The sequence below is a fragment of the Apodemus sylvaticus genome, chromosome 9, assembly GCF_947179515.1.
Source record: "Apodemus sylvaticus chromosome 9, mApoSyl1.1, whole genome shotgun sequence".
Classification (NCBI taxonomy): Eukaryota; Metazoa; Chordata; class Mammalia; order Rodentia; family Muridae; genus Apodemus; species Apodemus sylvaticus.
This window is the reverse complement of record NC_067480.1, coordinates 50,776,005-50,793,716: the sequence shown is the minus strand read 5'-3', so window position 1 is coordinate 50,793,716 and position 17,712 is coordinate 50,776,005. Positions and strand designations below refer to the sequence as shown.

Sequence of the window (17,712 nt, the reverse complement as noted above, 5' to 3'; positions counted from 1 at the left end):
ACGGGAGAGCCATCACTGCGTGGCAGTTTCCTTGAGCTTGTAGTATTTAGTACCCGGATGAAGGAGTAAAGAATCTTGCCATTTGACATTGAAAATAAAAAAGAGAACTGTTAGAAATTGTCAGTGACTATCAATCATGATTGTAGAATATGCAATCAGCTCTATCAAATAGATAACAACATTCCCCATGGGAAATTTGGCTGGGCCATCTATGATATAGAAATCCTTTCTGTTATCTCAGCCAGGCAAAGAATCAGTTAAACAACCTAGACCCTCCTTAGTTAGAATGTTTTCAGGTCATGTCTGACTTGACCAGCTTCTCAAACATTTGCTTTGCCTGGCTTCGTGAGCATTTCACAATCAAAAGCGGGGGGGGGGGGGGGGGGGGGGGTGTCACCAGCTTTGTGAGCTTCGGGAACACTGAGATATTTCAAGAATAATATCTGGAGCTGACATCATGTCATTTCAGTGGCACTTGGGGCAAAAGCTTGAATCCCTAGAATGTCTTGAAGTCAGACATGGTGGTGCACACACCTGCCAACCCCTCCTTTGTGGGGAACAGAGACAAGAGGACAGCCAATGTCTGCTGGCCACTAGGCTAGCTCCAGATTCAGCGAAGGCCTCTGTTTCAAGAAAGGAAAGACCTACAGTGATTGAGAAAAACACCCCGCCACCCTCTGGCCTCCCCACATACATGTGCACGCACATATGCACATATGCACATATGCACATATGCACATAGGCCTGCTCCCTCCCTGCCCCCCTCTTAAATGGTATCCACATACTAGATTTTGCAAGGCAGGAAGAACTCAATGTGTTGTTTGTGTATGCAAAGGGAAACCACGATGAAAAGATCTGTATATGAGATTCTGTTAGCTATGTTAACTCATTTGCATTTGAGTATTATAGAAACATTAGGTAGCTTTACAGAAATATGTTAATTAATTAATTTATTATAAGAAGAATAATCAATTATCCCATCAATTGAGGTATTTTACCATATTGGGTCTGGTTTAGGCTAGCAAGAGAAATGAATGGTACAAAAGGAGATCATTTAAAAAATAATTATAGAGGTCCTGGGAGGACTGTGAAAACATAAAGCCATTAAAGCCGCTTTGTGCAAGAGATAAAACAGTGATCACAAAGACTGTATTTGATGGTCAGTATAATAATAATTTTAATAATAATAATAATAATCAAAAGCTGCAATTCTTGACCAGGCTATAGCTTGCAGCTTTGAAACCATATTGATAAGGAAAAGCTGAAGAAACCTGGCCTGTTCTCTGGAAGAAAGGATAATTGTAGCGACCTAATTGCAGCTTCTATTGTGAGAGCAAAATGATACCAAGACAATTATCCCCACCGTCAAAAGAGACAGCAGTACAGCAGGTACTTTATAGCCTCTTTCCCTGGCACTACTGCTTGTTCATGCTCCTCCCCTGCAGCCCTTTCCTGACCTCTAGTTCTGTGGCCCCTGCAGGTAACAAGCCAGCTTGTCACCTCACTACTCCTCTCCACTCGTTTGTTTACGTTCGCACAATAGCAGCAGAGAAAATGTCTCCCCTAAAACTCCTTTGCACTGGTCAGACAGTCAAACCTGCGCATCAGGATGGTTTGAAAGTTCTGAAATCCTATGAAGGTATAGAAGAGCGAGTATGAAGGAGGGATATCATTCGTGGTGTTTTAGCTGAAGTCATAAGAGGCAAATGGGAGACACAGAAAAGAAAAAAATAAGGGACTTGAATCACAATGTATTCATATCACTATTATACAAAGCTCTTTGAAAAATCAAAAGGGAAAATGCCAGTAATCTGATGGAAACATCAGCCAACGATACGGACAGCTCACGGAAGAGGAAATGAAAATGGCCCCTAAATATATGAAAAGATACTCAGCCTCACATAATAAGAGTCAGGCTAATTAAAACCTCATGGAAACGTGACTTCTCACCTGGCTTATCAAATTTCACAGAGTTCGACAATGCGCTCTGGTGATGAGACCGGAGGAACAGCTGTCCTCTTACAATGCAGGTGGCAATGCAAAACAGAGGAAGTGGAAGGAAACTTATTGCAGCCTAGAGAAAAGTATATGTGTGTTATGCTTTAACCCAGCAATCCTTCCATGAACCCATCCCAAAGCTGCGGCAGCAAGACACAGACTGGCTTTCGCACAGGATTTTCCCTCGTGGCATCATTTGCTCAGACGAACTTATTGTCGTGACGCTTGACCTTAATGCTCTGCAAATACTGCATTTTTATTTTGCAAACCGAAGTTTTGTAGCAACCCGGGGTAGAGTAAGTATGCTAGTAGCATTCATTTGTCAAACAGTTCTGTGGCCATTAGCATTTTTAGCAAAGAGGATTCTTAGAGAAAATGCTACTGTACACACAGTATAAACATAACTTTTATATGCACTGGAAAGCAAGAGATTTCATGAGTCACTTTATGGTGTTTTTTATTTTTTTACTTTACTGCTGTGGTCAGAAAATGAGCCCACAATATCTATGAGGTATGTCTGTACTAGCAAAAACACTACAGATAGCCACATAACCAAGAATGTATGACTCGTTAAATAAGCAGAAGCATAGCCACATGCTAGACTATTATGAAGTTTTTGCTTTAAAGAAACAAATTTCCATTGGCTCATATGAAGTACTCTTCTGAATATCTATGTAAAAAAGCAAAGTGTGGAAATACATTGTATCGCAGCTTTTGTATAACAAAAGAGAGATATAAATATATAAACACAACTGCTTAAAACCAAGTGTAGTTACACTGTTCTGGATAGACAAGATAGATGATGACAGCTGCAAAATGTATTCTGTTCTTTTTTAATTTATAAGAAGACTACATTCGAGGCTGGGGAGATGGCCCAGTGGGCAAAGTGCCGGCTGCACAAACACGGGGACCTAATTCAGATCCTCGGAGCCCAGGGAAAGCCTGGCCCGGCAGCATGCACCTGTGTCCTCAGCACAGATGTGCTGTGTCCTCAGCACTATCATGGCATGGGTAAAGGAGGAGAAGCAGACTGATCTCTGGAGTCTAAATACTCAGTAAGTTCCAGGTTCAGCAAGAGGCCAGGTCTCAGAAAATAAGGTGATTGGGGCAGGGAGGGGTACACCTTTAATGCCTGCCCTTAGGAGACAGAGGTAGGTGTTCTGAGTTCAAGATTAGTCTGCTCTACATAGTGACTTCCAGGACAACAAGAGGTACATGGTATATGTATCAGAAGTGGAATATGATAAAGGATGTCCAAGATCATCTTCCATGCACATACATACATATATGCACATATACATACACTGAATAAACATATATGTGTGTTTTATATATTTAACTATAAAAGTCAGAGGAAAAGAAAGAAAATGATCTCTCCTAAAAATTAAAAGCAAGCCAAATTGAATAACCTAACTAAAACAAATTGGTTGCATAACTGCCTAGGAGTAGTAATTGAGTGATATTAGAAACAGTTTTGACTGTACATAGCATAATAGGCTAACAGAAAATACAGCCAAGATGACACCATAAGTTTTTTTTTCTTTTTCTTTTTTTTTTAATTTTTTTATTCGATATAATTTATTTACATTTCAAATGGCCTAGTGGTAATTGTTATCTGTGGTCTAAATGTTTGGGCATATACCTCCAATCCAACAACATTTATATACTGAAACCAAATTATTAATATGATATTAATAGGGGTGGGACTCTGGGAAGATAATTGTGAAATAAAGGGAAAAAACATTAAAAATTAGATCAGTCCCCTTAGAAGAAACACTGAAGCTGCCTTGCCTTTTCTGTAAGACATGGGACATGGTAAGAGACCAACAGTCTACATCTACAAACAGGATCCTCACCTGACCCTGCTAGCCCCCAGATCTACAACTAAAACCTACAGATCTATGGGACTTACATTTCTGTTATTGATAAGCCAGCCCATCTAACACTGTAATGTTAGATTGAGACAGTGATGTGCTATTATTTTAAACTATTTATCTATTTAAAATTGCCTGTATTGTAATACAAATACAAATTTATCAGTATAAAGAATCAAGGTATTTTATTTTAAAAAGAATGTGTAGGTATTTATTTACAGTTCAAATTTCTGCTCTGTTAATTTTGGATCAGAATTATCAGCTCAAATATGAAAATTTTTCAAAACTGTGTGCTTCCAGACACAATGGAAATCCATATAAAGAGGCCTCACAAAACTAAAAATAGATTGCTCATATGATCAAGTTACATCACACTCTTGGGTCTACACTCACAAGGATCAAAATCAGCATACCACCGAGAGATACTTACATATACATATTTATAGCAGAACTACTCACAATAACTAAGCAATGGAACTGGCTTCGATGTGCATCACCAGATGAATGAATAAAGTATGCCATGTATCCATGATTTATATTTATTCAGCCATATGAAATCATGTCCCTTGCAATGAAATAGATTGAAGTGGAGATAATTGTGTTAAGTAAAATAAGCCAGACTCAGAAATGTATCACATGCTCTCTCTTGTATATATAAACTAGGCTTACTAATAATGAAACACATGTGTACACATGTATGCATATATATGTGTGTGTATGTTTGTATATGTACATATGTATATATGTGTATCTGTATATGTATATGTATATGTATGACATGAATGTAGAAGGTAACCTATTTGGGAGGAGGAAAAGTTATAAAGGGAACTTAAAGGTAAATAAGAAAGAAGGATTAAAAATTAATATCCTACCATCCTACCTTATATGGACAGTTAGATATTATATATTAAACACACACGTGTGTGTATATGTACACATGTACATATGTGTATACACACACACACAGATATATATATATATATAATCCTGATCTCATTGAATAATTTACATACGTAAATAAAATCTAAATCTGTTGAGTGAAAATTTCTCTTATAGAAGAATTATATGTATGTTAGTATGCTCACATGTACATGTCCTGAAGGCAGAGGGGAGACTATTAGCAAGGAGGAAGGACACAAGAGATGGGTGATAAACAGAGACAAAGCACGGGGCTATACAGGTATGAAAATGTCATTAGGGACTCATCACTTTGTATGTTTGCCCTAATGAAATGATAGGGATGAATAAAAAGAAATATAGACTGCCCAGCTCCTGCCATAGAAAACTTTTCAGTGAGCAAGCCTAAACCCAGATTGTAGAGTCATCCACCATTCATTACCAAAAGAAAAGGCACAGGGGTAACAACAGCTTCCCAATAAAACCAGGAAGTTTGGTGTGGACCTGAGGCTACCTGATAGCAGCAAAGAAGCTATGGAAAGCAAGTGGGTCCAGACATAAGGACAAAGTGGTTGATACAGACCCATCTCTGTTAACTAAGGTAACCTGTGCAACACAGGGAGTGAGGGATGCCCAGGAGCAAACCCTAAACACGTGTTTATGTATCATGGACTTAAATAATAAAAGTCTACAGTAATTTCATAACCCCTGGAATGGAAGAGTCAGAACAAAAAGATCTCTAATAACTTATTTGTCTGCATTAGAAGTATCTCAGTCACTAACACCTTAATCTGGAAATCAGCAATTAAAAAAATAAAGAAAGAATGAATTGAGCATTTATATTGATTTACCTGCATGGGGAGAGCTTCACTAAAATCAAAAGCCCAGTACTGATGGCAAGGTTTCCTTATAGAATAATTCAAGGTGATAAATATAAAGAAATAGCAGACTTCCAAACAACCATTTTACAACTTGTCATGAAACAATTCAGCAAAGTCATTAATGATTAAATGAAAAGGTGATCACAAAACTGCCCGGTGAACTTCAGTTTGCTCCCTTACCATCGCTAAAGTAGACAACCAGACATTGCATGCATTTTTACGTGATACAACTTAAAGTGCATTCCTGGGATGTTATTTATTCTATAGCAAAAACTTCATGAATTAGCATCATAACAATACTCAGTTATCTTCAGTGTCATTGTTATCTTATCAATTTTTCACACTTAGTATTTCTAAATATAATTGATTTTTATATTCAATTTATATCCTATGATAACATAATATTAAAATATATGCCTTGAAGAGCATATTAAATAGAATAGTCTTCCTAGCACTGTTGGGTGGTAAAGGAGAGAATAAACTATTTCAACTCAATAATCAGAAAGAGCAAGTTGTTCATAAGTCATTTATAAAGGGAAAGCCTAGGTTACCATCCAGAGGTTTAGCAGTCTTATGTGGAACAAAACTAGAGCCACATATTTATAGTGAGGGAAGGAAGACAAGCCAATAATTCAATCTGGCAAAAACAACCTTTAGAAATAAGCTTACAGAAAACACACTTGTACCCACTCAAGAAATGCTGCCCCAGTGCATTCTTCTTAAGGAGTTCACATGCTCAAGAAGCCTTGGGTGTAAGGCCTGTGTGGGTCTTTGTTAAGTCTGGGTACCTTAGTAGATTAAATGATAGTGTGGTAGTTTGAATGAGAGTGGACCATAATAGGTTCATGTTTGAGTGATTGGTCACCAGTTGGTAGAACTGTTTAGAGAGAATTAGCAGGTGTTGCCTTGTTGGAGGAGGGATGTCAGAAGCCCATGCTATTCCCAGTTCTCTCTCTCTCTCTCTCTCTCTCTCTCTCTCTCTCTCTCTCTCTCTCCCTCCCTCCCTCTCTCCCCCTTCCCCTTCCTCCCCCTCCCCCTCCTCTCCCCCTCCTCCTCCCTCCTCTTGGTCTCATGAGTGTTGTTTCAGTATGTAAGCTCCCAACTATTGCTCTACAAGTCTGCCTGCCTGCCTGCCACCATGTTCCCCATGGACCAAGCCTCCAAACCTCTAAACAAACCCCCAATAAACTCTTTCTTCTGTCAGCTTCTTTGTTCATGGCATCTCATTAAAGCACTGAGAACGGACTAAGATATTTGCAAAGCTAAGATCAAACAGTCAGGCAGATGAGCTTTCACAGTGTAGGCTTGGTTCAGCTACAGCAATGGAGGGGGCAGCATGAAGCCAGCTGTGTCAAGGGACACTCAGCTTTTCTCACCTGCTTTTGAAATAGCAGGACTCTTCCAGTGGAGGAAAAGAGATGCAGAAGTCATACAGATGTGGCTGTGACGACCGGTAAGCACACAGAGACTGCTGTTTGCTGATAGTTGAATGTGTCTCTCAAGACTTCATGTGTTGGCCATCCAGTCCTCAGCATGACAGCATGGTATGGTGGATCCCTATGGAAACAAGTCCCAAAGTAAAATGGGGTCATGACCTTAGAAGAAATTGTGAACTCCAGCCTTTCTGGCCTCCCATTCCTGTACATGGTCTCTCTGGCATATGCTCCTACCGCCATTGCTTGAAATGATGCACCCAAGGGAGCCCACCTCAAGACCCATGCCATGCACTTAGACATAGAGCACCTCAACCGAGAGCTATGTAGGCCTCTCTTCTCTCCTGACAGAAAATGAGCTAATAAGGACAACTCTGTATGACTTACAAATGCTGATGCTCTGTAAGAATGTTTTACCTGAAGCTTTGTTTTCTAAAATGTCTGTATCTTTGTTTCATAATATTTTTATAATAAAAGGTTAAAAATAAAAATTAAGAAGAATATTTAAGTTTACCAACATTTTTTTAAAATGTCAAGCACATATGTTAGAGAAATCTTATTTGCCCACAACCTTTTATTTTGTAGAGAGCAATAACTCAAAAAAGTAAGTTTCCACATCACATTTGTAGCCAAATATTGAGTAAATATTGCACATCTTTGTCCATTCATATGTGTCCCTCCCTTTAATTTAAGCACCTCACACAATTTCCATAATTTATATCAAGTTTCCTCAAAACTCAGGTCACATGGCCCTGCCCGTGCAATTCTTGCCTTCATCCCTAGGATGCAGGCTCTTGCCCCATGTGTACACAGTAGCTTTCTTTGCTACTGAATCATAGTCACTTACACTTCCATCTCTCCTGTAGGTGAACCAGGGTCCACATTTGGCTCTGTTCTTCTTTCTAATAATATACTGTGTAGTCACAACAGATACTGAATGCATAAACTAACAAGAATTAGCAGAAAAGAAACCCTCCGGACCCACTGAGGTAGTCTGCAGTCCAGTTAGGGGCCACAGTATCAAGAGTGAACCAATAGATGGTATTCATTCTGTTTTTGCTTTTACAGTATTATTCCAACATGTGGAATGGGGAAGTGTCCTCCAGTCAGAACAAGGGCATGCTAGAGTGTAAACAGAGCATATGCAAGCAGACTGGTTTGTATAACCCATCCACCACTCCTTTACAAAAGGATGCCATTTAGTAACAGTCATGAGCAAAATTCTATAAGACTTATATAAAAGAAATACTCACAAAATTGGGATGGGTAAATGCTGTCATGCTTGTTTATTCATAACCTTCAACTTTTATTATGAAATGAAACAAATGTACAGAAATCGATGCATTAAAGAACTTTGTAACCATATGATAATTCAGATAAATGCAGAGTTTTACCAAACCTACATATTGAAGACAGGAGAAAACATGGAGGCCACTGTAGGACTATAATTGACAAGTGTAGTCCTCTACTAGTGCATGTTAGAGTTCAGTCTTTGACTGATGGAGATTGAAGATTCTTGGTAGAAGTAGTTGAGCTAAAGGAACCAAACATAACTTCAGCAAATGCTAATTTGTTCTAACTGAGCTGACAGGGGAATCACAAAAAAAATGTATATTTTGCAAAAATAAACAGGGTCCTCTGGTGCAGAAAGTATTCTCTTGTTTTTAGTTTAAGTTTTGATGTATAACTTAGTAGTTAGATAAATTTTTATATTCAAAATAATTAAGTTATCATAAATACATATAAAAAAACTAATACACATAATGTGAAGAGGTAACATTAAGGTGCATTTCTAGAAATAACCGCATTATGACAATTTTATATATCCTGTCAGGCAATTCCATGCAGGAATGTCCGTGTGTAATTTACAAGTATCTCATATGCACACATGTCTACTAATATCTAACTTCCTTTTAGAATAGTTTGAATACCATTAAGCTGGGATATTGATGGCTGTTTTGAAAGGCTACAAATCATTTTAGGGGTGGATCTTTGCTGGAAGAAATATTTGTGTGACTAATTAAATATATTTCATGTCCTACAAATGCTTGAAATTTAAATTGGAATGTATATTAAAATATCATTTTAAGCAGCATAAGAATATCAATGTAAGGTCAGCAGTAGCTTCAATTCTATGTCTTTTTCTAAAATAACTTCCTTTCCCACTTTGCTGTTTAACTGTCCTGGGAGTTTATTTTCTATGGTCTTCCATTGAGGTGGGGGCGTTACCCTTTCAGCAGATGAACCTGGTCCTAGATGAACTTGCCTCAGAGCATGCTTCAGTTCTGATGAGTCTGGATTTACTCCTTGGCCTTCCTTCTCTCTTTCTCCCCATTTTGTCTCCATGAAATTTCCTCATGGACAGGAATCTGCTCACAGGGCATTTAGCTCCCCCAACTGTGATTCCCCATTATGAAGTTGAGTCTTCATAAGAATTTATCGTTAACCCCGGGGTCCTTTTGTATCCCCAGAATCTCTTGTACCAAGTAAAGTCATGCTGCCTATGCTCCGTCAGACTTTCTTCCTTACTTCAGGGAAATATGTGCCCAGTTAGAAATGTAAACATGTATTAACTCTTGGCATAATCCCTGTTTGAGGCAGAGTCTCAACTTCATTGCAGGCCATAGGATTGTAGCCATTTCTAATGCTCCTGAAGATTAATTTTCTTCCCCACTCCTTGATCACGTGATGTTTCAATGAGAATAGTGAGCTTGCCATACTTTCCCTCAGTCATTTATTATAATCTATCAGAGATCTTCTGATCTGACTGAGAACACAGTGGAAAGACAGGACACTGTTGTAGTAGCAGCCTTTTGGGGTTTTATATCACCTTGACAAAAACTAGAGTTGTTTTGGAAGAGGAAATCATAATTAAGAAAATGCCCCTACCACTTGGCCTGAGGGCAAACCCATAGTCCATTTTCTTAAATGATATGTCATCTGGGAAGGGCTAGTGTTCTTAGATGCTATAAGAAAGAAAAATGAGCAAGCCAAGAAGAGGTAGCCAGTAAGCAACACTCTCCCTATGTTCTCCCTATGGCCTCTGTCTCCAGGTCCCTGCCTTAATTTCCCTAGATTACAGACTCTAAGCTCTAACTCTAAGTTAAATAAATAGATGATAGATAGATAGATAGATAGATAGATAGATAGATAGATAGATAGATAAAAAATTAAATAAAACCACTCACACACACACACACAAAAACCCTTTTGTCCCTAAATTGCTGTGGATCATGGAGTTTTATCACAGCAGTAAAACCCTAACTAAGACAAGTAGGAGAAGCAGGATATGGCAACATACTGAGATCTCTTCGAATAAATCTGACATACTTCAATAAAACTTTCTGGAGTTGTGGAATTTGTCCACATCTTCATTGTCAGGACAGAAGCCACTGGCTACATGTACCTAGTAATCACTTGGAAACATGTATAAGACTGAAAGACTGTTTTATTTTATTTCAGTTAATTCAAGGTTAAATTTACAGGGCCACACACAGCAAATGGCTACCACATTAGGCAGCAGATCTAAGCAATATAAAACATGGATATTATACACTGTACCCAAGAAAATGGAAATAAGAAGAGACATCCAAGAAATGTAATAGAAAGAAGAGACTGCTATTTTCAAAAAGAGAAAAGAGAGGTTTTGATAATTCAAAGGTAGGTGCTCAGGAGTCTGGGGACACAGGTGGTCCCGTGGACTGCAAAAGTTGTCAGATTATCCTTGAAATCAGATGTTTTACTAGGTTGACTTTCCAGTGGTAAGGAGGACCCCTGGTAGAAACAATCAGTATTTTCAAACTGCGTGGGTGGAGGTGGATCAGAGCAAGACAAATGAAATATTTTTCTTTGACACCATCTTGAGAGTCTCTTCATCTTCCATGTGCCCCCTTTCTAAGACTGTCTTGTCCTCCCCCACATGGAGGGCCCTGATATATGGCATAATAATGATGGTGCAGAGAAATTACTATTTTACCTACTGAGTGATTAATATGAAATTAGTTACTGCAACCCTCAGTAGTGCAGAGAAGATAGAGGAAGAATTTGGTTTTGTTTTAGCAGAGAAAAATATAAGATCCAACACTGACATACACAGAGAACTTGTTCACCTAAAATTCTCCACACTCTTAGCAAGCTTAATTAATGAGGAAACTTCAAAGAATGAGGAGATGAAATACAAAACACAGATTCCAGCATTCTACTTCTGCTATTTTAGAAAAAAACCAGGCTTGGAGGTTTCCCCTTCCATTAAAACACAAGTGTAGTCCCACGTGGCAGCTAGGAGGATTCCTTCATCTACTAACTGATTTCTCTCAAGGCATCTCCTCACTTATGAGAGAGAAGAAGAGAGCAAACACACAGTCTACCCTTCGACCTTCCCCAATGTCTTTTGCCTTATTTACAATGGAAATCCATTCCTATCCTTGTAGTGCAGGAAATGTTTCCTGATAAACCATCTGCACCATCCCTTGAAAGAAAGGATAAATCTTAGCATAGTCCCCATTTTAGGCCAGGTCTCAAATTTCAGTGGAGCAGGTTATCTTCTTTATCAAAAATTATTCAAAACAAGCATCCATGAATCTGGGACTAAACTGTATTGAAAGGGGACAGGCCCTTAATGGGTGCCCTGCTATATAATCTTTTCATCTTAATTCAGAATTCCTTAAGGACTCAAACTGCCTTATGAAAAAATATAAATCCTTCCAATTATTTATATGTCAGGTACATTTTTAGCCTAGTCAAACAAATACATAATAATGTATCCTGACATTTATTTTTGTCTGTTTTGACCCAGAGATGCTGCTTCCTCATCCTGTGCCACCTTCTAACTGTCTTCTTTTGTTGCTTTTTCTTTCCCTTGCTCAATTTCTTCTCCTTTCTACTGACAAAAAAATAACAGACCTAAAATACAAACACTGGGACAGTGTTTGTCACAAGGAAAGAATAAGAACTTTGAAAGATCATGGCTTCTAAAGAGTTTGACAAAGGGTTTGATGTTTGGAAAATGAAAATAGCTGCCATGTTCAAAAAACAACTGTTTTTGTTTGAAGAGCCGTTGCTGGGAGACTTGATGTTTTGTTTATAACTGCTCCAGGCCTTCTGTCTGTGTCTCCAGGCAAACACAGAGCTTTCACTGCTAGCCATAGTTCTCCTGTCTTCTCTGAGACCTGGACTTCAGCTTCGAATCCATTCTTCCTTAAGCATGGCTTTGGATACCTGAGTCCGTATCATCTTAATCTCTCATCCCATCCACTTTACATTTTGTATTCTCAAGGTTAAAAGATTCAAGGGTCTCCTGAAACCACCCACAGTACCACTGTCTAATAGAACATCCTTGTGAGCTTTATATATGAGTGTATTAGAGGGATTGAAGAGAACCAAGCTAGTCCTTTCTGGATAAATTCTAAGAATTCAGGTGAGTATAGAATCCATCTAAATATATTGTCTGCCACATTCCCGGAGGTCTACATACTGTCACTGGCTAGCAGTACCTTTCTGTACTATCACTTAAAGCTTTGGCTATGGAGTTCTGCTAGTAACAGAGTTTAATCCACTTATGTGTGCCAATTCATCTCTGTCACAAGCCTATTCATTTCTTCATTATTTTATGCTGTCCCTAGTCCTTGTACAATGAGGCACAATAATCCTCATTTGTGTAACAACAACAACAACAAAAAAAAAAAAAAACTTGGAGTCTCTTATAAATTACCCTGAATTCTACTGTTTCTAATGACCAGACTTTTTCTATATTTCTTCTTCATACTTAAATTATTTTTTTGAATTCTTTCTTAGAAAAATACACTGAAACTCTAGAGTACTGAAGAGTGAAGTCATAGTAAAGTGTAAGACTCTGATTGGCTCTTTCCCATGCAGCCTTGTTCCAAGAAAGACTTTCATGGTATTTCTCATTTGAGGTATAGGATTGCCACAAGCACAGCTCCTTTGTAGGGAGGCACTGCTATCCACCCAATCAGTAGAAGAGTGTCAAAATACCTATAGCATTGTTATCAAAGTGAAGACTCTGTGACAAATAAAGGTCATGGATTTAAAATTAATCCTCTTATGCTGTTGGCATTTCTTCATGGTGTGATCCTGAGGAGACAGGGGGTGACAGCTAAGTGGCTAGTAAGAGTTAACACAGATTCAGGAGACTACTTCATTGGATCAGCATAGAAAATTCACATTAGTTTATGCTACCTTTTCTATATTTTTCAGGATTGGAGCAAAGCATCAGGAGCTAAGAGAAAAGCAGGCAAGAAGCCTTGTTGATTATGCCACGGCAGCGACTGGACCAGTGCACGACATGGACGATGACGAAATGGACCCCAATTATGCCAGGGTGAACCACTTTCGGGAACCATGTGCATCAGCAAATGTCTTTAGATCTCCATCTCCCCCTCGAGCTGGACCACTTGGTTACCCTCGGGATGGACGTCCACTGTCTCCAGACCACTTAGAGGGTCTCTATGCCAAGGTCAACAAGCCATATCATCCACCAGCCCTAGCTGACAGGTAATATAACTGAGTGAAAGATGAATGCAGTTTTAATTCAGTAAGTTTCAAATCATCTCTACTGCTGTAGCAGATAAAAACGTATCCTTCCCTCGATCTATTAAGCCACAATGACATGGTGCCCTAGACAAGTGTTGCACTTTGACCTACCAGTAAGGTTTCAGTCATCAAAAATAAAACAATAGTGGGTTATAAGGTGACATGAATGGATGGTGACTGTACAGTGCATGGTACCACAGGGAACAATTTCTGCAGGAATACAGTGGCGGAGAACTAATGAAAGCTTTGAAGGAATATGGTCTTTTGTCCTATAACCCCTATTGTAAGACACTTATGCAAGAAGATGTCATGGAACCTGGAGATACAGAGTCAGAAATGGAAAAATGGCATCTGAGTAGGTGTATGAAGTATGACTGTAGATAGCTATGGGGAAAAAATAAGGCTGGAAAAACTAAACTGCCTACCTAGTCTCTGATGAGCAGGGGCAGAAAATGAGGTAATCTTGGTACTAGGAGTTTGATGAAGTAGAGGAAGATAGGAAGTGACCTGTAGCTTTAGCAGCAAGGGAAAGAGATATTGGGAACATCTGTCTAAAGCAAGTAAAGAACAGGATAATTCCAACCCCACCTCTTGCCAAAAGAAAAATGCCCGTCTAAAGGAGCTTCAATCTAAATGGGTGATTAGATGACCTTGGAGTCCCACCTACCAGGAGTGGGTTGATGGGCCTGGCTCTAACCTGACTGCTTCTGCTTGGAATCTGGAGGGAGGAGGTGAGGACGAAAGTGTGCGAAACTCTCATTCTAAATGAAAGAAAAAGACTTTCTCCAGATTTCTTAGGGTTCTTACAAGCACCCAGTCCCTAGCAGTAGCGGTGTTTGTGTGATAGCATGATATATTGCACATGTTTACCATTTACACATTTCCCCAGCTGGGTGATATTATGCACTTTCAATTAGGTTGGGGAGAGGAAGGGAAATCATGGCATTTTTATGCAGACTGTAAAGTGGAACTTCACAAGACTGATTACCTTTCAGAACCTTTCCAATAACCAAGTGGGAAGCGAGGAGCAATTTTTAATCCTTACTGTCAAGCTTCCAGGTTGATAATATTAAAGAAAGATGGTCAAGTTTTTCGTTAGGACAAAATGAAAATATAAATTCCGATGACTGTGTGATACGGCCATCATAAGTAAATTGCTAATTCCAAGGATTGATTAAGAGTTGGCCTTTTTCTCTCCAGTCTTCGCATAGGGTTGAATTTTATCATGTAAATAATAACACTATACTTGAGTCTATTCTAGGTTAAAGCATAGTCAATCTTCCTTTCTCTAAGTCAGAAAGGGCTTCGTAGCAATGCTTTTGCATATGTCTGATCGAACACCAACACCCACGACTATATTTCTCAGACCTTCCTAAGCTGGTATGTCCCAATGCTAATTCCATGGGAATAAATGTGAACTATTCTCCAAGAAGAGATTTATAGCACACCCACAGGCTGAATTAAACCACAGAAACAGGTTTTACTTTTTGTGTGGCCTTTTTTCCCCTGATGTGTTAATATGTATTCTTGTTCTCCAAGAATACTAAACAACCAGAACTTATCATGCCTAAAATATTTGTTTATTTTACCCATATTTTTAAGCCTTTGGATTGTTCCAATTCTTATCTCTGTAACAAAATCCAGAAAATTAACAACTCAGAAAGAAGAAATATTTATGTCGTACAGTTTTCCAGGTCTCAGTCTATGCCATCTATAGCTGCTCAACCCAGCTGTTTCTGGGCTGAATGTGGGGAGAATGTGTTTGGGGAAAACTACTCATCTAGTGACAGCAGGAAGCACAGGTCACAGGGAAAGGACCAGGGACATAAATGACCCTTCAAAATCATGCCCTTTGGTTAATATTGATTGTGAACTTGACAGGGTCTGAATCTGGGCATATCTATGATGGAGTTTCTACTTAGGTTATCATCATGAAGTAGGCATCATCAAGTGTTTCATGGGCCAGAATCCCATAGTGAATAAAAGGGAGGCAAGCTGAACAATAGAATTTCTGTTTGCTTCCTGAAAACGAGACAGCTGCTTCAATTTCTGCTGTCAGGATTTCATAAGAGACTGCACCCTCAAACTGTCAGCCAAAATAAACTCTCTGCTACTTAAGTTGCTTCTTGTCAGGTATCTGATCACAGAGAGGCGAAGAATAACAAATGTTCCCCCAGACCTTTACTTCCTCAAATTTGGCTCCACTTTTGAATATCCATGACCTTACCAACAGATGAACCCATTGACAAAATTGCCATCTCTCTGTGGCCCCAGCTATAAACACAGCTATACTGGGACCAATCCTTCAATACTGAATCAATAAATCTAATAAATTGAATTTTTAGATCTAAATCATGACATACATATACATGGTATTTTAAGTTAATTTTTACCCATGTAGGTAGACCAGGAAAGAAATATCATTGGATAATGTTAAAGATAGCCACTGTAGAATGCTGCCAAAAAATTATTTATTTACTGCCCAGCCAATTAGGAGTAATGGAGTCTTAATTTTGGCTTTTGCCTCTTTGTGTTAATAAATGCTCAAATCTGCCTTCTGCAGAGTTTTAGACAGCTGCTAAATTTTTAGATAGCAGATCAAAGAGTAACTCTTTTTATCCAGAATTGTCTTGATTCTGCTCTTATCTTTAATTATATTTAAAGACTGCACTGTTCCTTTTCCTTAAAGTCTTAAAGCAAGCGATTTTTGCCTTGATGCACAGTAAACACTAGATAATGATTGCTATTATCATCATGGTTACTGTTATGACCACTTGTACTGTTCTGTATCTGTGAAATTCTGAGCCCATGTAAATCTAAGATTTCCTTTAGATAGTATTCTATGCAGTGTCTCCAAGCAAACACTTTTGAGTTCTAAACCTACTATATTTTAAAGTGAAGGGCGTATCACTTACCCAATCATCTAATTCTATCTTCTTCATTCAGTAAGCATTTATGTGGCATCTACTATATTCTATATACTGCAGAAAGTTCTAGGGAAGATGGGAGGGTGATCCTGACATGTCCATAAGAATTAGAGGAATTCCTTTTCTAATCAATAGAAACCCAAGACATGTGGAAATGGAAAATTGTAATTAGAAGTGAAAGCTCTTTTTCCTTGTTTAGGCTACACACAAGAGACCTCCTAAAGCAGCTGATAGTAGAGCTGGCTCTGGAAGGATCCTTAAACATCAATTAGGTACAGTAGGATAACTTTTTTCCCTTACAAAATAATTATGTAAGAAGGTCAAGTTGCTAGAAAGAGCACACGTTTGAGGAAGTTCTGAAATACCCAGAACATAGCATGTAAGCAGGAAGGAAAGGGATGGGAAGTGAGGCTGCACAGCACATTGAAGTCACGGTGTGAGTGAACAGGTCACGTCTCATCCTGATACTTAATTGTCTGACTGTAACTGATGACAAGTGTTCTTCAGCTGCCCAATTTGGGCTCCAGAAACCTGAGTGATAACATATGTGCAGTGGAGACTGTATTTGTCAAGATCCTGTGGCCAGTGTCATAACTGTGTCCATAGAGGTGAAATGAATGAAACCTATAAAGAGACTGTAGCCACTAAAAGGTCATTGGTAACTTAGAACAGTGACAGTGGCTTAGAAGGAGCAGAGGAGAACTGTTTAGAATTTCTTTGGAGGTAAGAATGTAGAGGGTGAGCCTAGAGGTAATGAGAAAGCAGGATTGTTGGGTGGGAAAGACTGTGTCTTTGAAGTCACACCTAAAATGGTGATTCGGAACTAACAAAGTCACATCATAACAGTGCTGTAGAAAATTAGCTCAGAGAATGTAACTTGCCCAAGATTAGGATTTCATTCTAGACCTCTCTGTACCTTTCTTTTCCCTAACCCAACCTGTCACTTAGACACACCTTCTTCCTTCCTAGCATAGTACACAGGTAAGGTGGCTTAGTTTGGGCTCTTAACATGGTAGTGCCATGTTAAACCATGACTTCTGGTGTGGGAGCTGATTTGGATCCAATTCTCCTCCACTACACAGCCTTCAGGAAAATAACTTCCCCAAGATGCCATGTTGCATCTTCATGCAATCAATGCAACAAATACTTT

General features: G+C 38.8%; 1 protein-coding gene across 3 annotated transcripts in view; it reads left to right on the top strand.

Moving 5' to 3' along the window:
• Pard3b (par-3 family cell polarity regulator beta) overlaps positions 1-17,712 on the top strand; it is a 1,018,635-nt gene that overhangs the window by 847,970 nt on the left and 152,953 nt on the right. For all 3 annotated transcript variants that reach the window (XM_052192632.1, XM_052192630.1, XM_052192631.1), the window contains one exon: positions 13,300-13,596. In XM_052192632.1, the coding sequence (XP_052048592.1) occupies positions 13,300-13,596 (297 nt within the window). The remainder of the gene's footprint in view (positions 1-13,299; positions 13,597-17,712) is intronic.